Source organism: Pelodiscus sinensis, chromosome 4 (assembly GCF_052426305.1).
Source record: "Pelodiscus sinensis isolate ZL-2025 chromosome 4, ASM5242630v1, whole genome shotgun sequence".
NCBI classification, from domain to species: Eukaryota; Metazoa; Chordata; order Testudines; family Trionychidae; genus Pelodiscus; species Pelodiscus sinensis.
In genome coordinates, this window is record NC_143055.1 from 121,410,223 (window position 1) to 121,434,053 (window position 23,831).

At 42.5% G+C, this 23,831-nt stretch overlaps 1 protein-coding gene and 1 long non-coding RNA gene across 3 annotated transcripts in view; one reads left to right on the plus strand and one right to left on the minus strand.

Moving 5' to 3' along the window:
• Positions 1–1,429, plus strand: part of LOC149524576 (uncharacterized) — a 40,876-nt gene extending 39,447 nt beyond the window's left edge. Inside the window, exon 4 of the long non-coding RNA XR_016349493.1 lies at positions 1,413–1,429. This is a non-coding gene — a long non-coding RNA (uncharacterized LOC149524576). The remainder of the gene's footprint in view (positions 1–1,412) is intronic.
• The window catches only part of LOC102463678 (E3 ISG15--protein ligase HERC5), a 62,341-nt gene extending 38,859 nt beyond the window's left edge, over positions 1–23,482 (minus strand). Inside the window, exons 1-14 of one of the 2 annotated variants that reach the window (XM_089778088.1) lie at positions 22,860–23,482; positions 19,596–19,734; positions 18,137–18,213; positions 15,768–15,986; positions 15,499–15,590; positions 12,440–12,570; positions 11,075–11,232; positions 7,073–7,149; positions 6,623–6,723; positions 4,979–5,038; positions 3,068–3,170; positions 1,974–2,157; positions 1,438–1,610; positions 63–161 (exon numbers count right to left, since the gene is read on the minus strand). In XM_089778088.1, coding sequence (XP_089634214.1) covers positions 63–161; positions 1,438–1,610; positions 1,974–2,157; positions 3,068–3,170; positions 4,979–5,038; positions 6,623–6,723; positions 7,073–7,149; positions 11,075–11,232; positions 12,440–12,570; positions 15,499–15,590; positions 15,768–15,986; positions 18,137–18,213; positions 19,596–19,734; positions 22,860–23,127 — 1,881 coding nt within the window. In that variant the 5' untranslated portion in view covers positions 23,128–23,482. Of the gene's footprint in view, positions 1–62; positions 162–1,437; positions 1,611–1,973; positions 2,158–3,067; positions 3,174–4,978; positions 5,039–6,622; positions 6,724–7,072; positions 7,150–11,074; positions 11,233–12,439; positions 12,571–15,498; positions 15,591–15,767; positions 15,987–18,136; positions 18,214–19,595; positions 19,735–22,859 lie in introns of both variants that reach the window. The other variant, XM_006111053.5, reaches the window with a different exon arrangement.
• Positions 23,483–23,831: the final 349 nt, after the last annotated feature.

Sequence of the window (23,831 nt, forward strand, 5' to 3'; positions counted from 1 at the left end):
TTTTAACTTCCTAAACATTAGCAAGAAGATCTGTTGCAGTTTTGGAAAGATGTTATACTTACTGTTCCTTCATTCAAATTCCAATCTTGGCTCCATATCTTTTTCACTTCAGGTACATAGAAGTTGTTTTCTTGTATTTTGAAACCAGCACTAGAGTTCACCTGCATTGATGCAGACAGTGTTAAAAGGAAACTGAGAGCAGATCCCATGAGCTAGGAGCATTTAATTTATAAAACATAACTATATTGCATGTGTACCATAACATTTTTCACAAAGTAGCAAAGCAATGTATGAGCACAGAAGTGCAAAAACAATACAATAAATATAGAACCATATAGCTAAGAATCATAATCTACTGTGTGTATTAATTGAGAATTCCATGGGCCTGATTTTCTTTACACCAAAGCTCCTTTACATAGTTCTGACAGTGAGCACATACTGTTTTACACCCATTTAAAGCTCTTCTTCACTACAAGAGCAGAAAAGAAGAGGTCTTGGTGTAAATAAGAATCAGGCCCTTTGTATTATGCCATATTTTAAAATGACATAATGAATGTTCAGAGTAGATTACCTAAGGGAGAAAATTTTACCTAAGGGGGAGCAGAGGGACAAAGAAAAGCTTTTTATTTAGAAGTGGCAAATATGGGGAAAAGGGAGAGGAATCAGAAGAAAAACAGATTCTGTTCAGGTCAGTATATAAAACTCAAGCATAGCTAATTCAAACAAATCCATGGCTTCCAGCAAAGACATTAGCTTAGGGTCCACATGGTCTAAGGCTCAAGAGTCAGTGTGTAAATGTATCCCACAGTAAATTCTCCAACTTTCTATGTGTCCCCAAATTGTAAACCAACAGCAGGGGCAAATCCAGTGGTAAGTCAGTCATGTGTCCAGAATTGGCACATGGGCCTGTTGAGAGAATTAAAAAAATGGTGGATGCAGTGGTGGGTAAAACATGAAGAGGGGTAGAGTATGGGATGCTGCAGAGCTAGGGCAATAATAAAAGAAGAGAGAACCCCATGTTCTGTGGCCACAGAGCAGCTGATTAGTGTGAAAGAACTTCTGCAGCATTAAAGTGCAGACAGCAAACATCACATTCACATTTCAACCTGCCCCTAGGGTAGGGCCAACAAGACAGAACAGTCCCCTAATGGAAGAATAAGAGGGAAACAGAGCTCAGGCTCATTAATTGCAGACCCCTATGCAGGTTATTCTTGTGTAGTGGACCAAAGGGGTCTGGTAATGGGGCAAAGCAACAATAATCTGACATTACAGTTCCTGTTTCTTAGCACTGAGCAGACAAAGTGTGTACTGCTTTGTAATCAGCAATTGGATTTCAGGTATGAAAGCCATATGTTCATAAATTCAAGAAATTAATACATGAAATAAATTCTAATTATATGTGTATTTTCTAGCCCACCAGAGCCAAATGTTTTCTACCTGGTAAAGAATCTGCAGCATTTTCAGAGTCCAATTCAAGTGCAATTCACAGGTAACATCATTAGAGTTTCTGACTTGCGTGATGAAATGAGATAGATTGATTCTGGAAACTCTTTGATACATGCTCACTAGGTCCTTGAAAAAGGATATTTCTAGATTTGACCATAAGGATTCTGTAAAGAAAATATCTGTTGACACCTCTCCCTTAAACAACATGCAACATGTCCTCAGTAAATGCTGTCTGTCGAACAAACAGCAGTTTGTTTTGTTTTTTAATGAACTGAGAAAACCAGTAAATCTCAAACTCAAATAATGCTTTTATCTGTAGACTGCTCCATACAAGTTATCCTTTAGCATGCATTTCTATGTAAACAGCTTATCAAAATATTTCCAGCTTGCAGAAAATATATGAGTGAAATTCTGGCCCCACTGAAGTTAATAGGAGTATTTCCTTGCCCATTCCAACCCCGCTCCTCATATCCCCCCAAAAGTGCTCAAGAACTGAGGTGATCCAGTTGTACTCTATCAGACCATACCAAGAACTTTCAGGGATTTTTGTTGGAGACTCAGGGTGGCTTTTGCTAGCTGGTCAAGAGGACAGTCAGACACGTTACCCTGTCCCCGTAAAAGGACAGGCATGATCAAGTAGACTCTGAGAGCTTCAGGTGAGCAGGGAGAGGAAGACAGTGATGACAGCAATTTCTGAACTGCAGAGATCACCTGGTGGATTGAAGTAGTAGGGGAAGATGAGAAATTAAAAATGCAGAGGAATTTTTCCACAATAATTTATTACTTATAGCAGCAAGAACAACACAGACTTCATAGTTTCATGCACTGTCTTCCTTTATACACTGAACAGGGAATCAGGAGATCTGATCTCCCTTGTCCATATGCCTCTCATTTTAGAGATTTAAGTGATTTTGGGACAGGAACCATCTTGCATTCTGTGTTGGTAGAATTCCAAGCATAATGCATACCTTCTACATCTACACCAACATTTTGCAGATCGCTCAGTTTTAATTTTAATCAGTTTTTCCCCTTTCTGAGTCTGAAACTTTCTGAGTTTGAATTAGAAAAACAAGCATAACAGAAATTAAAAACACCAGAAAACATATCAACCTAGGTCAATATGGCCTTCACTGACATAACATCTTGGCAACTCCTAAATTAATACAAAAAATACCAACACTCTCTTTACTCCACTGGAAACAGCTCTGAGAGGTGGTAGAGTTGTTTTTTCCTGTTTCTGTTTGGCTACGTCTACGCTGGCCCCTTCTTCGGAAGGGGCATGCTAATTTTGAATTTGGGAATAGGGAAATCCGCAGGGGATTTAAATATCCCCCGCGGGATTTAAATAAACATGGCCGCCGCTTTTTTTCCGGCTTGGGGAAAAGCCGGAAAAAAGCGTCTAGACTGGCGCGATCCTCCGGAATAAAGCCCTTTTCCGGAGGATCTCTTATTCCTACTTTCAGGTAGAAGGGGCCAGTGTAGATGTAGCCTTAGAGTCTGTAAAACAATTGAAAACTCCCAACCTACATTTTTGTCAGCTTTCCTTTGTGGAAAAAAAAATGCTGTGACCAAAGCTATCAGGTATGAGTGTAAAAAGTATCATTTCTATACCACTTCTTACCTCACAAGCGACTTTTGGCTTCTTGTTCATCTTCTCATAAAAAAGAAGCACTGCTGACATATCTACTCCTGAGATTTCTTTGGAGGTCCTAAAATGTTTGTCCCTACTAAAGAGAAGAAAAATCAGGGATGTGAAAGATCTTCTCCTCTACTATTTATTACTGGCTAAACTTTGGAGCATTTCACAATACCTTTATGTGTAAAGGGAATGTACATTCTTAGAAATACTAAATCATGGTTCTAATTAATATAATTATATTCTGCCTACCAAGAAATTCTCACTTTGGCATCAGTTGAATGCTATTTCGTACGCCATAGTCACATAGGCTACGTCTAGACTGCATCCCTCTGTCGACAGAGGGATACAAATCAAACACGTTGAAATTGCTAATGAAGCAGGGATTTAAATATCCCGTGCTTCATTTGCATAAATATAGCCACCGCTTTTTTTGACACGTAGCTTTTTCCAAAAAAAGCAGCAGTCTAGATGCAGAGATGTCGAAAATAAACCCTTTTTCGACAGATCTTGTAAACCTCCTTTTTTGAGGAATACAGGATCTGTCGAAAAAGGGCTTATTTTCGACAGATCCGCGTCTAGACTGCCGCTTTTTTTTTTTTTTTAAACTCTGTATCAAAAAAAAGCGGTGGCCTTGTTTATGCTAATGAAGCACGGGATATTTAAATCCCTGCTTCATTAGCAATTTCGACATGCCTAATCTACATCTCTCTGTCGGCAGAGAGTTGTAGTCTAGACACACCCTTAGTGTGGCTATGTGTTGTTAGTCAGATGGTTGACATATTCCACCCTAGAAGTGGTTGCATTTCAGTGCTGAGTAAAGTAACATTTGTGAAAAGATTTTGAATCCTTCTGGGTATAAGATGCCATATAAATATAAGTTCATTAACAGTAAATATTAGTATGAGACAAACCTGTCTTATCTTCATTTTTGGTAAAGTGCTTTTCTCATATCCACATGATGAATCTCTGTTCAGATCCTATGCCCGCTCCACATATGTAAAGTACTCATTTACATTAGTGTGAGAAAGGACTTCTGAAGACAGAGACAAATTTTCAAATTTGGATAGCCTAAGTCTTGGTTCCTACATCCATATTTAGGCAACAAAGTGACTAGATTTTGCAAGAGTGCTAAACACCTGTAGTTCCTATTGACCTTAATGGCTCCTGAATTTGTTCAGCACCTTTACAAATCAGACTGCTTATTTAATTGCCTAAATATGAATTTAGAAGCTTAGTTTTAGGCATTCATTTTTTTAAATCTTGTTATATGGCTCTGAGGAGAATTTTAGTTTTTCCTTGAAAAATATTCTATAGAATTTATATTTTACAAATTTATATAATCCTATCAATGTCTATATTCATTGTAATTTCTGACCAATTTAAACACAGTTGATGCACTACAGGTTGAACTTCTTTGGTCTGGGACTCTCTGGTCTAGCAGGACCATGGATGTTGTTGGACTAGAGAACCCCAGCACAGAGGTTTCTGGAGACTGGAAGCAGAGCCAGTCAGTGGGGCCAGCGGAGCAGTGGAGTGCACTGGGCAGTGGAGCCCACAGCTGGACAGGCTGGGGAGCCAGTGGAGCTACCGTAGTCTGCGGGGCCGAGGGGGCCACCAAGCCTGTAGGCGACAGGGCCAAGAAGGGGGCAGGCTGCTGAGCCCACAGCTGGCAGGGCTGTGAGCACCTGCAGGGCCACCATCATGGCTCCCGGGGCTGGCGGGGCTGTCAGAGCCTACAGGGTTGCCTCAGCCAAGGGCAGTGGTACCAGATAGCTAGGGAGCCCAGTGGAGAGGCTGTTCTCCTTCCCTTGCCCCCGACCTTCTTTGGTCTGGAAAGGGAGCCAGACTAGGGAGGTCCAACCTGTATTTTTTTTCCAAATTAGTGCACTCTACCTTTTTTCCAAGAAACTTCCATTGATACAAGCCGCAGATGAAAAGATCAGCCAGATAGTCCTGTTAATTTAAAAGAACAACAATAAAATCAACAACCAAAATTAATCATTCCAATGAAACCAGAAGTAACAGGTATTCAGTCTGAATAAAATGCAAAAATGTGCACAAGTCAGTTTGTGACTCAAAGATCCCAGCTGTTCTAAATGGCACTTTTCTTGCCACTTATATTAGATTAACAATAATTGGAAAATCACTGAGAGCCAGTTTAGCCACGTGGGATAGATTTTCAAGAGTTGTGGGCCAGTTTTTGAAGTAGTCGTCATGCATAATTGGGGTCAGATTTCCCAAAAGAAAGGTAGCTCCTTTTCAGGAAACTCAAAAAGGTGAGATTTTCAAAAGTGTTCATCATTCCAGATTCCCTATGTACCAAATTATTTTGAAAATCTGACCAATTATTTCTGGGCCTAAAAGAGAACTAAGCAATTCTGAAAATCAGGCCCCAAAACTGTGCATGCTGAGTCCTCCTGAAAATTTCAGCCATTCTGCTTAATGGACTTTGCATTAGGCTCTTTTGCTTTAGGCCACTATCCTTTGGCTTGAGTCTCTCCCTGAATGTATGCTCTTAACTCCCAAGAACACTAGTGACAATTCTATATTTGCAATTATAAGCAGATACTAGGGATGTTAGATAGCAGGTAATAGAATAATTGAATAGTTGCATGAATTCTAAGCGATTAGTTGACTATTCTGTAGTCCCCGGGGGCAGAGGCATCAGCCAGTGCGCTCTAAATTCACTCCTGGAGAGCACCCTGCCATCACGCAATTCTGCCTCTGCAGACCAGCCCCGTGCAGACAGGCTGCCTGCTGTCCCATGCTACTGCCTCTGATATGGAGACAGCAGTGCAGGATGGCAACAGCCCTGTCTGTGGAGAGTCCGAGCTCCCAGCGGACAGAGGCTGCTGGGAGTGAAGCGATGGGGCGGGAGAGGCTGCTGTGAAGAAGCCTCTGTCCATGGCAGCCCAGGCTAGCTGCAAATAGAGGCTGCTTCGCAGCAGCCCCTGTCCATGGGGGGTCCAAGCTAAGACTGGGCCCGTCCCCTGCCCCCCTCGTAGCTGCCTATCAGAGGCAGCAGTGGAGGGGGGGGCAGGCGGGACTGCAGAGCAGGTGCAGGGGGGACTCGGCTTTTAAGATGGCTTCCCCCTGCACCAGCTCCTGCTTCTCTCCACCTTGTGCCTCTGATATAGAGGCAGCAAGTGGGGAAGGGGGAACGTGAGTAGTTGACTAGATTAACCAATAAGCTTGTTTACATCCATAGAGGATATCCTCCTAAAGATGACCTTTGGGTCTCAACCTCTGTACTCAGGAAATATCCACTTCCATCTCTTTGCATAAAAATTATGACTAAGGGCCAAATGATAAAGCCCTTAATCAATGTGAGTTTTGGCTGAGCAAAGATGAAGTAAAGAAAGCTGGACTGAGTCTCTAAACAGCAAATAACCAATTCTGCATCTCTGCCATGATCCTTTTTATTGCATTTGCTACAGGATTTTTTGAAAGGGAAGGGTGGTATCTAGAAAATACCAGTGTTTATAAAGTTTAGAGTTTACAGTATTAATAGAAAAAATCATCGGGGATCTGACTTACTTCTTTATATTCTCCCACTGTTTAGAATCCAAATTAGAAATCCATTTATCCACCTCCTTGTCTTCCACTGTGGCAATTCCGTTCAAAGTAACATATGGATTCTATATAAAAAGGGCCAGAGTGTTAATGAGGTTAGAAGCCCAGTCCATGGAACTCTGGTTAGCTAGGATCACAGCCTTCTGTGGGCCCAACGGTGAGTGAACAAACGGACTTCCAATTAGTAGAAAGTGCCACAAACAGAAATGATGTCAAGATAAAACATAAAAGAGAGATTTGCTTTTCTAACACAATTTGACCTATAGGAATGCAGGGAGGTAGGGAGATTACTGTGATTTTGGAAGAAAAACCTGTTATGGGGCAAATGCAAATTCATATCTGGCTTAATTGCAGTAAAGCAGAAGCCTAGGCCATGAGCTACATTGTTAAAAACATATCAGATATGTTGCATACCTTTTTCTTCAAGCGAAGCACAATGCTTTGGTTTCCTCCTGCAATAATTTTAATCACCTTTTCAGAGGTATTGTTTCCTGTGAAAGAATAAAGAAGAAAAGAATGAGTCAAAGAACCATTCCCTATCCTAGAAAAGTCAGTGCAAGGCATATAAAAACACACAGGCTGTGTCTAGACTGCATCCCTTTTCTGTAAAAGGGATGCAAATTAGACACATCGCAATTGCAAATGAAGCAGGGATTTAAATCCGCCCCGCTTCATTTGCATAAACATTGCTGCCGCTTTTTTCCAGCTCGGAGCTTTGCCGGAAAAAAGCGCCAGTCTAGACGGGGATCTTTCGGAAAATAAAGCCTTTTCCGAAGAAGCGGCGAGGAGTCCTGTGGCACCTTATAGACTAACTGAAGTGTAGGAGCATAAGCTTTCGTGGGCAAAGACCCACTTCGTCAGATGCATTTCCTTTTCTGGAAGATCCCTTATTCCTTATTTTAAGAGGAATAAGAGATCTTTTGGAAAAGGCTTTATTTTCCGAAAGATCCCCATTTAGACTGGCGCTTTTTTCTGGCAAAGCTCCAAGCTGGAAAAAAGCGGCAGCCATGTTTATGCAAATGAAGCGGGGGGGATTTAAATCCCTGCTTTATTTACAATTGCGATGTGTCTAATTTGCATCCCTTTTACGGAAAAGGGATGCAGTCTAGACACAGCCACAAGCTTTAGAAACTCATTGAAGGCTCCGAGCCCTCAGAATTGATTCTATATAACATTTATTTATCATGGTGAAGCAATACATCTGTCCACGATGGGATCAGCAAGCAACCGAGGGACATTTTCATCTAAGTCACTGAAAGTGGGTGGATGGCCAATCTAAAAGCAGCATGCAAGTTCCTGCATCTTCTGGTTGGCAAGATATCAGCTGAAGAGAAGCCCCAGTTGAGGGAACCTGGATTTTCTCTCATTCATGGACGGTTTTAGTTTGAGATGTGCGACACAGAAGCAGAGCTCCTTCCACAGAAGAGTGGTGTGCAGTGGTTATCAAGCCTAAAGAGACCCAAGGAAAGTCACATTCTCATAAACATAAAACCCAGAGGAACCCCATTTCTGAGAAGGATAAAGGCTGTCCACTGCTAGTTAACCAGAATCACTTTAAGATTATAATACATCTTAAAGAAGGAGTCTGTTTCCTTTGTTGCACTGGTGTTTCTCATTATATTCCATATTTAACTTTGAATAAGTAACTAATTTTGTTCTGACTTCAATATTGGTGCATTTTCAACTGATATGCGAGAGAGATCTGGATTTATCCCAGTGCCTCAAACTCGGGATGTTAAGAGGCGGGTATTTCACTAATCATGTAGTCGATATAATTTTTATTAACTACACAATTAGTCGATAAAGGAAGTTAACCCCCACTGGTGCTCTGCAATTTAAACAAAGTAAGAGTTGGGCGTGCAGGCAGCCCGGCTCCTATTACATTTAATATGCAGAGCCACAGCAGGGCTGCCATGAACAAGAGCTCCTTCACAACAAAAGTCCCTACTTGGACCCCCGCCTCCACCTACACGGGCTGCTGCTGGAACAGCCTCTGCAGCCAGCCCGAGCAGCTGTGGACAGGGGCTGCTCTGTGGGATGAAGGATGCTCCTGGGCTTGTCACGGGCAGATGTTGCTTTGCGGCAGCCTTCCCTGCCCCCACTTCTCCTCTGCTGTGTCTGATAGAGGCAGCTGCTGTGCGAATGGGGGGGAGACAGCATTGTGGAGTCAATGCTGGGGGGGACTGGCTTTTAAGCCAGCTTCCCCCAGCCCTGGCTCCTGCTTCTTACCCCCACCCCAACGGGTGTCACCCTTGGATTCAGTGAGCTGGATTAAACAGCACCTTAAGCTGCTACCCTCATATATCCCCAGGTTAAGCACATCCCTATTCCCACTTTCACTCCATGATCATTCCTCTAGTGTAGATTCTTGCGTTAGTTCCTCGAATCATCAGCTTGCCCATAAGCAAATCTACTATTCCTTTTTGAACCATTGTTGTTTCCCTACAAAAATCCCTACCCGCGCTCAAGTAAAGGGTTCTGATTCGTGGATCTAAATGCTGTATCAGTTCCATTGGGATTTCATCTTCTACTGACTGAGCTTGGGGCTCTGCTCTGTCTGTCTCCAGCACTCTGGACCCCCAGCTACCATCACAACCTGGGAACCTAGATTAATTCAAGCTTCATGGGGTGGTGAGATCTGTCTCTCTCTCTAAATATAGCCTCTTGACTCTGCCTTATGTGATCAGTTATGGTTTGCCAGCCTTCACTTTTGTCATCAGATTTAAGTTAGATTTAATATTGTAATTGGTTTGTTTGTTTTGCTCCCCTTGTATGGTTCCTACCTGGAAATAAATGACTTCCATGGTTAAGCTGGTTGCTTCTCTCCCTCTCCTCCTCCCCATCCCCAGGGGGTGTTGTTTTTGGCTTTCCCATTAACTCTGCTGCAACGCTCCTTGTACCTAAGAAGAAGGTCCCTGTAGCACCCCAAAATCCTGTAGGGTTTGCTCATCAAGTGGGTTACTAGAGGAATGATCATGGAGTGAAAGTGGGAACAGGGACGTGCTTAACTTGGGGATATATGAGGGTAGCAGCTTAAGGTGCTGTTTAATCCAGCTCACTAAGTCCAAGGGCACATAAGATCAGAGGTTGGCATTGCTATGCAACCCAGCCTACTGAGTCCAGACACATAGGAGGGGTCAGCTTGTGAGTGTTGATAAACCAGTTCTCCCAGATGTGCTCTGTTAGGGTGTGTGTGTTCGTCTGATTCTAGAGTGGGAAGAACCCACCCTGGGGAACCTAAGTTCTTCAGGATAGCTCCATTGGGAGGGAATTGGCAGAAGGGAGAACTAGAGCTCCAAATGAGAACACAAGTGACACAAGCAGTATATTGATAGAAATATTAACACCCCCGCCCATCCCAGATAAGTAACCCTAATGAACACCAGGGTCTGCTGTTGAAAAGACATCTGTCCTTTTCATTAAAACTAAGTTTGGTATGGGAGTTGATGGCACTTGTGATGAGATTTAGGATGGATGAATCCCAAACACTGCCACAGGAGAGGGGCTGATTGGCTAAGCAGCAAATCTGCAGAAAAAGACCTGAAGATGGCAGTAGATGAGAAACTGGATACAAGTCAATCGTGTGCCCTCATTGCCAAGAAGGCTAATGGCATCCTGGGCTGCATTAGTAGGAGCATTGCCAGTAGACCGAGGGAACTGATTATTCCCCTTTATTCAGCACTGATAAGGTGGCATCTAGAGTACTGCATCCATTTTTGCGCTCCCCACTAGAGAAAGGATGCGGATAAATTGAAGAGTCCAGTGGAGAGCAACAAAATGAATTGGAGGGTTGGGGCACATTAGTAACAAGGAGAGGTTGAAGGATTTGTGTTTGTTTAGTCTTCAGAAGAGAAGAGTGAGGGGGGATTTGATAGCAGCCTTCAACTACCTGTAGCTGGGTTCCAAAGAGTAAAAAGCCAGGCTATTCTCAGTGGTGACAGAAGATGGAACAGGAAGCAATGGTCTCAAGTTGCAGTGGGAGAGGTCTAGGTTGGATATTAGGAAAAACTATTTCACTAGGAGGGTGGTGAGGTACTGGAATGGGTTACCTAGGGAGGTGATGGAATCTCCATCCCTAGAGGTTTTTAAATCCTGGCTTGACAAAGCCCTGGCTGGGATGATTTAGTTGGGGTTGGTCCTGCTTTGGGCTGGGGGTTGGACCACATGACCTCCTCAGATCTCCTCCAACCCTAGTCTTCTGTGATTATATGATATTCTTCAGGCTTTCAATTGCTTTTAATTGCATTGCATCCAGTGTTTAGGGATGAATCTTCTTGTTCTGAATCCTTTCTTTGTCATGCTCATCTCACTTTTCTCATTAAGCAAAATGTGTTTTTCATTTAAAAACCAAACTCCTTCCTAGTTGGGACCTAAAATGATCATGTATAGCTCACAAAGATCTACTCTGTAAATTACCCTGGTTGAGTTTTCCACCATTCACCCAATCTGAAGGGAATTGGACAGGCAGTGGTATCAACCGATTAGATGTGTCCCCATTTCCCAGTTGACCTTCTGCTCCACAGCCAAATGAATAGACTTCTCCCAAGGAGGGGACATAGATGAGTGTGTGCCATCTGTTCAGAGAAGGAAAATGGACAACATAAAAGTGCCATTGAGCAAGCTAGGATAACACAGACAAGCAAATTTTCAGAATGGTACATGGGGTAATTCCTATTAAAGTTACTGAGAACCATGCTATAGAAGCCCTCCAGTCAAATTTGCAGGGTACTCCTTATAATAAGGATACAGAAGTGAAAGAACAATGTATACACCTTCAGTTAAAGGAACACTGTTCCACTGCTTCCAGACAGCTCTTTACTTTCACAAGTGGGTATGTCTAGACTATAGGTTTTTTTTTAAGTGGCCTTTTTTAAAAAAACTTCCCCTGTGTCTAGACTGGGGCTGCGTTCTTTCAAAAGTAAAGCAAAAGAAAGTGGCAGTTTTTTTGACCACAGAAAACCTTGTTTTACATGGAATAACACCTTTTTTTGAAAATGCGCTTTCGAAAAAAGGCGCTATGTAATGCAAACTGTGCTTTTTCAAAAGACAGCATCCAGACTGCCTGGGTGCTCTCTTTTGAAAATGTGGCTTGCTTTTTCGAAAGTACTGGTCATAGTCTAGATGCTCTTTTTCGAAAGAGGCTTTTTCGAAAATATCTTTCAGAAAAGCCTCCTTCCAAAAAGGCTTGCAGTCTAGAGGTAGCCACAGTGAAGTGTTCTGGCTTAATATTTTTCCATTTGGCAAGCATACATATTTTCCTGTTTTCAGGACCTGATCCAAAGCCCACTCAAGTCAATGGGAGACTTTTGGTTGATTTCAGTGGGCACTGTATTAGACTCTTAATGACTGAATGTAATTTCATAGTTTCCATCATTCACAGTTAGATTGTAAGGAATCACCATTTTCCCTGGTTGTACAGGGATTGATTGGAAATTTTGGTAGATTTCTTCCCTGTTAGGTAACTTGATGGTCTTTTTCTGTTTGTATTCTTCATCACTTGATGAGAACAGCAGCCAGGGATTATGGGCACAGTACAATTTTTAAATCAGTTCACTCCATTGGAGGACTTTGCCCTCATGAAATTCAATGCATGGCAGGATGTGTGTGGGAAAATTAATAAATAAAATGTGTGTCTAATCAATATTCTATCAGCGGTGATTCATTAAAATAAAGGGATCTGAAAAAAAAGTCTTTTCCTAATATCTTCTAATGCTTCCCAAAAACATCTGCAAAGTTATCTCCTTGTTTTTATAAAGCTTCAGGGACATTGCTATTTCCTACCTTCCACATGCTATCTGAGACACCTTTGCTCCAAACAGCTCAGCCACAATACGAGGTATCAGCTCATTCTGGGTGGAGTTGTGACCAAGTTGCCCAAAACCTCCAGCACCAAAGGTACACACCAGCCCATCCTTGGAGAAGAACATACAGACATCAGGGTCATATAATCCCAGAATAGCACACACTGTTAAAAAATAATCATTGCCAACTAGGGGCCTGATCCTGTGAATGCTTACACAAGTTAACTCACAAGTATAGTCAACTATCCATGTAAGACATTAGTGAGACAAGGCGGGTGAGGTAATATCTTCTGTTGGACCAAATTCTCCTGGCAAGAGAGACAAGTTTTTGAGAAGCTGGTCAAGAGATGATATTACCTCGTGCACTTTATCTCTCTAATAGCCTGGGACCCACATGGCTACAGCAATACTGCATACATGTAAGACATAACACGTTATAGGCCACAGATCAGAGAGTGGATGATACAAATGCAAATGCATTAATGCTAAAATAAGGCCTAATCCTGCATTATGTATACGTGTGAGTAAGTTTACTCATGAGAATAGTCCTTTGCTTAAGGACTTTACTCATATGAATAAACCTAATAAATAAACTTAAAAAGCTACAGATGGTCTGGTAGCACTTTATAGACTAACAAAACATGTAGAAAAATACCATCCTGGCCACTACGGATGTAGAAGCTCTTTACACCAACGTTCTACATGAAGACAGATTACAGGCCATCAGGAACACCATCCTTGATAACAACACTGCACTCCTGATTACAGAGCTGTGCGACTTTGTCCTCACCCACAATTACTTCCAATTCAGAGACAATTTCTATCTCCAAGTCAACAGCACAGCCATGGGCACCCACATGGCACCACAATACACCAACATTTTTATGGCTGACCTTGAACAACGTTTCCTCAGCTCTCGCCCCCTAACAACCTACTTTATTTACGCTACATCGATGACATCTTCATCATATGGACCCATGGAAAAGAGACTCTTGAAGAATTTCACAAGGATTTCCAACAACTTCCACCCCACCATCAACCTCAGCTTAGACCAGTCCACACGAGAAATCCACTTCCCGGACACTACAGTACAGTTAAATAATGGACACATTTCCATCACCCTATACCAGAAACCCACCGACCACTACACTTACCTTCTTGCCTCCAGCTTCCATCCCAGATACATTTCTCAATCTATGGTATGTAGCTAAGCCCTAAGATACAACCGGATTTGCTCCGACCCCACTGAGAGAGACAATCACCTACAGGATCTTTACAGAGCATTCCTAAAACTGAAATACCCATCTGGAGAAGTGAAAAAATAGATTGGCAGAGCCAAAAAAGTACCTAGACGTGAACTACTTCAAGACAGACCCAAAAGAGAAAATAACAAAATTCCACTTGTCATTACCTATAGTCCACAACTCAAAACCCTCCATTGCATTATACACAATCTGCAACCCATCTTGGAAAATGATCCCTCACTCTCACAGGCCTTGGGGGAAAAGCCTATTCTCATTTACAGGCAACCCCCCAACCTGAAACGAATTCTTTCTGGTAACCATGCTACACAATCACATCATAAATATCCAGGAACCCAGCCCTGCAATCAGCCGTGATGTCAACTCTGCCCACATATCTATACAAGCGAATTCATCACTGGAGTCAACAACATAAGCTACCAAATCAAAGGCTCATTTAATTGCACATCCAGTAATTTGATCTATGCCATCAAATGCCAGCAATGCCCCACAGCTATATATATTGGCCAAACTGGACAGTCCCTACGGGAAAGAATCAATGGACACAAATCAGATAGCCACAAAAGGAACACACAGAAACCTGTTGGAGAACACTTCAATCTACCTAGTCATTCTTTAAAAGATCTCCAGGTGGCTGTCTTGTCACAAACCAATTCTGCAAGCCAAATACACAGAAAGGCATTGGAATTACAATTCATCCACAAATTCAATTCTCACACCTCAATCGAGATAACGGATGGGTGGGACATTATCAACCTAACATTCAATGAAGGTGCCAACAGCCCTTTGTCTGTGTAGATTCTTGTACTCTTCCTCTCTAATTGCTATCCAATGATCCTTATCTGCTTCTTTTAACTATCCAATCTTTAGGTGCTTATAGATTACCAGTTTTGCCTGTTTGATTTTCCCTTTGATATTTTTATACTGCTCTTGTTTCCCGCCCCCTGCTTTTTTTTCCTTCACTCCCTCTTCCTTCTCCCCTATTTATTTTGGGTATGGACATCCTAAACTCAAAACTCCAGTCATCTGAAAAGGTGGGCTGTGCCCATGAAAGCTTGTGATACCATCTACATGTTTTGTTAGTTTATAAAGCACTACCAGACCATTTGTTGTTTTTTAAGTTTATTTTTAAAATATATATAGTTTAGCTAGCTTTTTTTTTTCTACTGGTGGTGCACATCTGCACATACCTTGGTGCACATAAAATTTATTATTCACGGGATGAGAATAAAATAGGGAACATGCCAGCAGCACAGCTGGCAGCAGTTTGCAGGGCACCAGTAGCACAGGTGCAGCACTATCCAAATGTCAGACAGACCTCATCCTACAGGACCCGTTTATTGTTTGGGCTTGAGGCCCAGGATTGTTGCCAGTGGTCCTGTTTATCAATAAGAACATGATAAAAGACAGCAAAAAGTAATAACATTTGGTCATCATTGACAGTTGAACGGCGTATTGTTGATGTTGCCTTGAGACATCCAGTCCCCATGTAGTTGGGTTCAAAGTATCAATTTCTGCCAGACACTACTAGAATGTTCACTGGGTTCTTTGATAATCAATGGCTGAATGAGAACAACTCATATAATCTTCTGTGGGAATTTAAGTAGACTATGGTCCTACAAAATTCCGTTTGCAACTTCCAGGGGCCAGTTTCAAATTCCCATAAATGTAAACATGGCCTTTGCAGGGAGTTAACATTCTAGCCATTGGTATCAGCTCTATTAGGCGAGGCTTTCCTTCTGCTCTGTGAAGTGAATGAATTCAAATTCAACCAAACCTGTGAGAGAACTGCAGTGTGCTCTCCGCCACACGAGATATATACAGTCTTCTTATGTTCTAGAGCTCTAATATATGAAGGGTTATATTTGTCTGAAAATAAAAACAATGTAGATTGACCACAATGGTAAGTCAACAAACAAAGGCCTAATAAATTCTGAAGCAAACAAAGGCCTAATAAATTCTTATAAGCATCCTTAGAATGACTACCACTTTTTTTAAAAGCATTTTTAGGGGAGTCTCAGCTAGCGTGCTCTGTGTCTTTCTTACTTTCTGTGTCTCCAAGGCCCAGCTGTCCAAAATCGTTCTTCCCCCATGAGTAAACAGCTCCTGAGAGTGACAGGGCAAGGCTGTGAGCTCCTCCTGCAGCAATCTGAGCCAGGGGGATGTCTCTGAGCTCCTCCACAAGTTGTGGTTCACAGGTAGAGAGGTGTTTCCCCGTGCCAAGCTGACCGTATGAGTTTTGTCCCCAGGTAAAAAGTTCACCTCCTTAACACAAGAAAGAGAAGAAAACAATCACATTTTCAAACATACAGGTTTCAATCTAAAGGGCACACAGTGAGGTTAGCCGATGGAGGGGCTGATGGGGTATGTCTACACTACCCCCCTAGTTCGAACTAGGGGGGTAATGTATGCATACCGAACTTGCTAATGAAGCCTGGGATTTGAATTTCCCGGGCTTCATTAGCATAAAGCCGGCTCCGCCATTTTAAAAGCCGGCTAGTGCGAACCCCGTGCCGCGAGGCTACACGCGGCACGGGCTAGATAGTTCGGACTACGTAGTTATTCTGAACTATCTGTACGCCTCATGGAACTATCAGCACTTACCTGGGGTGGCTGCTGAAAGTGACCAGCACATCCCTCTGGAAGCAGCTTCTGGGCAGGAGAGCAGGAGGCCTTCGTGCACTGCTACTTGTAGGCTCTGCCCTCTACAGTTCCCATTGGCCACAGTTCCTAGCCAATGGGATCTGTGGAGTTGGCACTCACATGCATGGAGACTTCCTCTCCCCCACCCCGGGGCCACAGTGATATGCTGGCCACTTCTGTGAGAGGTGCGGACTGAGGGTGGGCAGGAAGCCTGCCTTAGCTCTGCTGCACTGCCGGCAGCTGCAGCTACTAGAGACCCGCAAACCCTTTTAAATTATCCACGCTTTGGGCAATTGCCCTTTCCCACACATCCCCCACCCGTGAGCTTGGTTGTCATGGGTCGTAACCTTCCCTGACATTCTGCAATTCACAGCACTTGCATCTATAGATCTCAAAGCACGTTATCACCCCTATTTTACATATGTAGAAAGAGAGATAGCAAAGGTAAATAACATGTCCAAGGGCACACAGTGACTCACTGGCAGAGGAATAAACCAAGGATCTTCTGTCTCCCAGCCCTATGCTTAGTCTACTAGACATAGGTGTCCTCTGCTACCTTCTAAGGATCCAATCCTGCTCTGGGATAAGCTCATCAGAGGCATAATGATTAGCTTTCTTCATTTATTTTAACGGGAAAGTGGCACTTTTATATATTTAATATTTTAAAAAGTTAAAAAAAAACTAATTTTGACATTTACATAAGTGATTCACACAATTTTAATATGAAGAATTAATTATGGCTCAGAGTAGGGGTTTTTTGTTTGTTTCTTTCTAGGAACAAGTGACAGGAAGAGATCTGACAGGAGGCAATATGAAAATATCCTCATTTTCTTTCATCTAATATTAAATTAACATATTTTGTCATTTGGAGCAAAAGAGCATGCACATTCAGAGAACAGCACAATGTGAGATTCACAGATTAATATAGTCATGTAAAAACATAATGGCTGCGTCTAGACTGGCAAGTTTTTCCACAAAAGCAGCTGCTTTTGCGGAAAAACTTGCCAGCTGTCTACACTGGCTGCTTGAATTTGAGCAAAAACACTGACGATCTAATATAAGATTGTCAGTCTTCTTGCGCAAATACTATGCTGCTCCCGTTTGGGAAAAGCCCTTTTGCACAAATGTATTTGCGCAAGAGGGTCCGTGTAGACAGCTAAAAAGTGTTTTGCGCAAAAAAGCCCCGATGGCAAAAATGGCGATCAGGGCTTTCTTGCGCAAAACCACATCTAGATTGGAACAGACACTTTTCTGCAAAAAGTGCTTTTGTGCAAAAGCGTTCATGCCAATCTAGACGCTCTTTTCCACAAATGCTTTTAACGGAAAAACTTTTCCATTAAAAGCATTTGCGGAAAATCATGCCAGTCTAGACGTAGCCAATGAGTTATATTGATCCCAAGTACTTACATAGCACCATAACCATAGTATCAGAACACGTCTCAGGATAATGTATTTATCCTCACAACACTCCTTTGACGAGGGCAGTTCTATTGTCCCTAAATTACAGATAAGGCACAGAGGTTGTACACGAAGTTTCTGGCAGACTAAAGAAATGAGCCCAGGTCTCCCAAGTTGCAAGTTATTGCCCTAATCACTGGACCATCCTTCCTCTCTGAGGAGATAGTTTCCAATGAAATAGTTTCCAATCCGATATTTACTTTTACATAATAATGCCATTAACTAATTGTGATACTTAACATTTTAGCTCTGGAGAAGACAGTTACAATGCTCTTATTTAATAATGTGAAGAAAACTTGAAGCATGGAGAATACCTTTAGACAGTGCCATGGAATGATGGTCACCACATGCGATTTGGACAATGTATCTGTTCGTTAATTCTTTCAGCAGTCTGGAAAAAGTACATTCAGTGCTGTGAACCCAACATAAATTATTCTAATCTTAATCCAATAGTAGCCCACCTGAGAATCTATGCTTATACAGTTCTACCACCATCAGCACCCAACAAATGCCATATATCCTTGCCTCTAACCAGAGCTGGCCTTACCATGAGGCGAACTGAGGCAGCCACCTCAGGTGCCAGATTGTGGGAGGGCACCACTAGGAGCCATAGTGTAGAAAATCATGTCTGCTGCTAGTGCAGTGAGGGGGCATGGGGGCATCATTTGAGCTCCCCGCCTCAGGTGCCAAAATGTTGTGGGCTGGCCCTGCCTCTAACCTTAATCATACTGCTTCTGCACAGGTACAGTTCCATCAGGTCCAACGGAGCTTATCCTGATTTACACCAATGGAAGCTAAAGGAGGACCAGACTTTATATTTACATATTTTTTAAAACTGTGACTGGGGCAAGATTACAGAATACAACATCATGCAGTTGATGGTAGTGCACTTATATGCTTCCTGAAGGTCACTGGGGCTGTGTCTAGACTACACATCTCTGTCAACAGAGAGATGTAGATTAGGCATGTTGAAATTGCTAATGAAGCAGGGATTTAAATATCCTGTGCTTCATTAGCATAAACATGGCCGCGGATCTTTCGAAAAATAAAACCTTTTTAAAAAGATCCTGTAAACTTCAAAAAATTCTTTATAACAGTAGCACCTTTCAGCCCATTGCTGTAGGACGCACTTTTCTGTCATACATAGGAGAAAAAGGCCTGTTTGTTAGCACTGCTGTCCTCAGACATGCTCAGTGGACTAAAATTTAACCACAGGAATCAGCATGGGGTCACACATGCCTTCCAGCGATGCTCAAGCCTGGTTCCAGCATGGTTGGTCTTTCAGGGCATTGGCCACATTTTCGGTATAAATGAAGCTAACCTCTAAGGATGCATCTAGACAGGACCCTTCTGTCTGAATAAGCTACGCAATTTGCACTGTGCAAATTGTGTAGTTTATTCCGAGTCTAAATCGAAAGAGTTTATTTTGAAATTTGGTGCTGTCTATACAGCACCAAATTTCAAAATAAGGCACTATTCCAAAAAAGTGAACTATACTTTCAGTATCCCGAAATAGCAACGTAGTCTAGACATACCCTAACTTACAATTCACACCTATTTTTGTTGTTGTTTTTGTTGATAAACTCTTTCCTAGGCGAAAGGGAAATATTGGTCCAAAAATACCTCTCTATTTCAGTTTCTGCCACTGTGTACTATTGGCTTTCTATATTCTTCCCTCACATCCCAATGGCTATAGCTGGGTTATCTCTCTTGCCCTAATGTTACCTGGGAAAGTCCCACATTCTCCTCTGAAAACCATTCCATCCTACTCACCTCTCCTTGCTCTGCGACTTATTAGCTGTGTTTGAAATGCTGTGCTCAGAAAGCTTTCCTTCCGAGGAGAGAATGAGCATATGATCAGCTTCAAAATCCAAGGAATGCACCCTCATGTTCTTTCCTGTATTCATGTATTCTGCAGAGTAGATCAAGATAGAAATCCACAATCATTTTGAGATATTGAAAATATTAAAAGCTACACAGCAATTATATTCTATGTATTAATGATTACAGAATGAGTTACTGCTTCTTGGCACAAACTTAATCATTGGACTTTGCACATATGCCCTTACTGGTATGTGACCATTCTCAGGCACACACTTCTATATGCAGAGGTGGGATGCAGAGCACCAAGATGACCTGCAATAGTGTGGTCCATAGATTTCAGTAATGGTTGCACCTTACTTACTCACCCCCACACATGTTGGTGTTTTCCAGTGCATCCATACAGTTTGTATACCCACCATCCATGCCTGCACAACTTTCTCAGCCTTCCCACAACATCTCATAGACTAGAGAAAGAAACACTGTAGAGCTCATTTCTGTGGCCTAAGGAATCCCCAAAGGGCTGCTTTGCTTCCAGTCTCCCCATCAGAGTGGAATGTGGCCTAACTAATAATAATTTAGGACCTGATTTTCAGAGGTGTTGAGCCCCCGATCTCCTTCAGCAAGAGCTGAGCACTCCATTCTTCTGTCAGCCTAGCAAATTACTACAAACAAAGCAGAGTTTTAAAACACTCTAATTAGCTTGTCACCATTTTTTTCTGTCTGTTTTTGTCTTGTTTGCACATCGCTCAGTATGGACAACAGAAAAGAAACTAGTCAGTTTCACTGTTGTCCATAGTCTGGTTGTCTGTCTGAATCTCATGGCCTACTACTATGTGCTTGCTGCTGGGATTTACTGTCCTACAGAGAAAATGGTTACACCCATAAATAAAAATCTGATAAGTGCAACAAGATAAGAAATCACCAAAACTTTTATAGAAAAAAACAACAAATGGTCTGGTAGCACTTTATAGGCTAACAAAACATGGGGGCTGTGTCTACACTGCACCCCTTTTCCAGAAAAGGGATGCAGATTAGACCAGTCGGAATTGCAAATCTGCGGGGGATTTAAATATCCCCCGCGGCATTTGCATTTACATGGCTGCCACTTTTTTCCGGCTGGGGGATAAGCCGGAGAAAAGCGCCAGTCCAGACGCGATTCTCTGGAAAATAAGCCCTTTTCCGGAGGATTTCTTATTCCTACTTTCAAGATTTGCAATTCCGAAGTGTCTAATCTGCATCCCTTTTCCGGAAAAGGGGTGCAGTGTAGACACAGCCGTACATGGTATCATGCACTTCTGTGGGCTGTGCCCACAAAAGCGCATGATACAATCTACATGTTTTGTTTGTCTATAAAGTGCTACCAGACCATTTGTTGTTTTTTTCTGTAACAGACTAACTCGGTTATCCCCTGAAGCTCCAAAACTTTTATAGTTCACTTAGCTTTTGTAACTCTTCTTCTTCTTCTGTAGTAGTAGCAAAAAGGGAAGCAAAAATTAGCCATTGCCTCTTTAACTTAGATTTGTCTACCCAACAGGTCCCTTTGTCACAGACTCTATTCCGTTTCCCAATTAGGAACATCCCTAGTAATTCATATGGACTTCATTCTTATTAGACTACGACTCCTGAACAGAGGAGCCTGTGTGTGTTTGTTTCTTGACTGAAAATCACTCAGAAGAAGGGTGAAAAGAAGAAGATGGTTATGTCAATAGCTTTCATCTAAAAATTGGGCTGTAGTGCAGAAGCTTAAGCATGCATCACATGTAACAGAAGCTCCACTACATGTAAGTGCACATTGGATATTCACACCATTTTACTATTTGTGCCTCATTTTCTTCAGCATCTAGAAGTTATTGGTCTAAGTTACTATGGTCCTCTCATTTAAATGTACCTTAAATTAGGGCTGTCAATTGACATGCATTAACACCTGCGATAAACGCAGTCTAGGATTAACATGTTAAATTTGTTAATGCGTTTATTGCAGGTGTTAATGCTGCGCTGCCCCTTTGAAGTGCCACTGCCGTGCTTCAAAGGGGCAATGCAAGGCAGAGGCCAGAATCAGCTGGGGACTCCCCAGTTGTCCCCGGGGCTCCACTGTCCCTTTGAAATGCGCAGATGCGGCGTTTCAAAGGAGCATCTGCCTCACAGCTTAACCAGGGATCAACTGAGTGGTGGCTGCCCCTTAGAAGTGCCGCCTCCACGTGTTTCAAAGGGGCAGCGGAGCCCGGGGTCAGCTGGGGACTCCAGCTGGTCCCGGGCTCCTACTGTGTTGCCCTCCCTTTGAGGGGTAGGAGCGGTGTTTCCAAGAGGCAGCGCAACGCAGAGCCCAGGATCAGCTAGGCACTACAGTTGATCCTGAGCTCCGTGTTGCGCTGTCCCTTTGACGCGCCACCATGGTGCTTCATAGGGGCAGCGCTGCATGGAGCCCAGGGTCAGCTGGGGACTCTAGCTGAACCCGGGTTCCATGCAGCGCTGCCCCATTGAAACGCTGCGGCATTTCAATGGGGAGGCACACATGATTAATTGCATGATTAATTGTGATTAAATTTTTGAATCGCTTGACAGCCCTACCTTAAACTAAATCACCATGAAGCTCAAGCACTCAGATCACTGAGAAGTCATGAGTCAAGTATCTGTAACAACAATAAAGTTCCCATTTTTCTGAGAGAAAGGGTTATTCCTCCAGCAGTCAGAAGGAGTCTGAAGTCCAGAAGTGGCTTTCTATACATCATCTATCACCTGGCAGCTGTAAGCAGCTTGACTGTCCCTGAATAGCTTTCTGCTCAATCTCTAGAATGGAAACCGAAACTGGCACTTTTACAACAGAAAGGAAACTTATCTAGGCGAGAAGACAGAAATAAGAGTGGCAGTAGGCAATTGAACAGCTTTTGAACAGCAAGAATAGATAAATTACAAACCACTTGGAGTTTCCTGTGAAAAATCAACCTAAATTACCTTGATCTCCTGTGATAAGTTTAGTTTAAAGAGGAAGAATATAAATATTAATGCAATGTAAAAATAATGCATTACAAAATCACACTTTCCATTTCTGTCCCACATTTAACTCTAAAGGGGTTAGATTTGGGTACATGACAACAAGAAAGAAAATATTCAGGTATTGGTCCAGATCCTGAGCTGCTGTAAAGCAGTGCAGTTTCCTGACATCTCTGGAGCTGTGTCATCCCTGATCCTTGGGTCTGGAAAACAAATACTCACTAGGTTTTTGCGGAGGATCCTGGTGGTATTCGCCTTGTTTGTCAAAAATGAGAACACTTCCATTTTTCTCCACGAGAGCCAGAGAGCTCACTTTGCAATTTATCTGGCAGATTTCTTGGGGGTGTTTCTTGAAGAAATTGGGATGGCAGTTTGGTTTTGGAAACAAAAACAAGGATGAGAATGCTGTTTCTGCTAGTTGAGGAGGTGGTGACAATAAACTCATTTGGCTGCTTGTTTGTTGCCTGCCTGTCTGGCAGTCCCTTGTCATTTTGTTAGGTATGCTCTTATTCTCCCGCTGTATTCAGCACTCCAGAGAAAAGTAGCCAGCCACAACACACTGGATTGTCGAAACCGTTCCAGATGCAGCAAAAACAGCTGATAAACACAAAGTCCTCTGGAATCCACTTGGGAAAGGATACTTCTGCTGCTCAACTTTTGCTTGCCACAGTAAATGGAGAGAGAAAAGGGTTTTGCTCTTTAAAATGTTTACAAAAGAAAAACAGAACCAGCCTATGGATTTTTTAGCCCATGGAAGTTCCTTGTATGATTCAAGTGCTTGTCTGATACTGCTTCTCTAAGTTATAGTAGTCTCTGTGAGTGTCAATGTTGGTGACTGATAAAGGGAAGAAACTACTGGTTTAAATCTCCACTGGTTGCTCCACCCCTTGTAGTCCATAAAAGGGAAAGAGACAAGAGGTGTGTCTTTGCAGGAAACTGAAACTGTGCTACCTATCCAAGCCCTCCCTCCTTAGCAGAGAGAGGAGGGAAAGTAAAACCTGCACGTCACAAACAGAGACAGCAAAGGGCATGGATTTAAATAAAACAGTCAATTAAAAGAGAAGTATGCAGGGCTGCTCCCATTGTTTTGCAATGAAACTTGAATCAAAATGTCTTTAGCTGGCTGACTGGTCTGATACAATTCATAATCTAATCTCCAACAGAGACAACAAATCTGCTGTGGCAAATACTCAG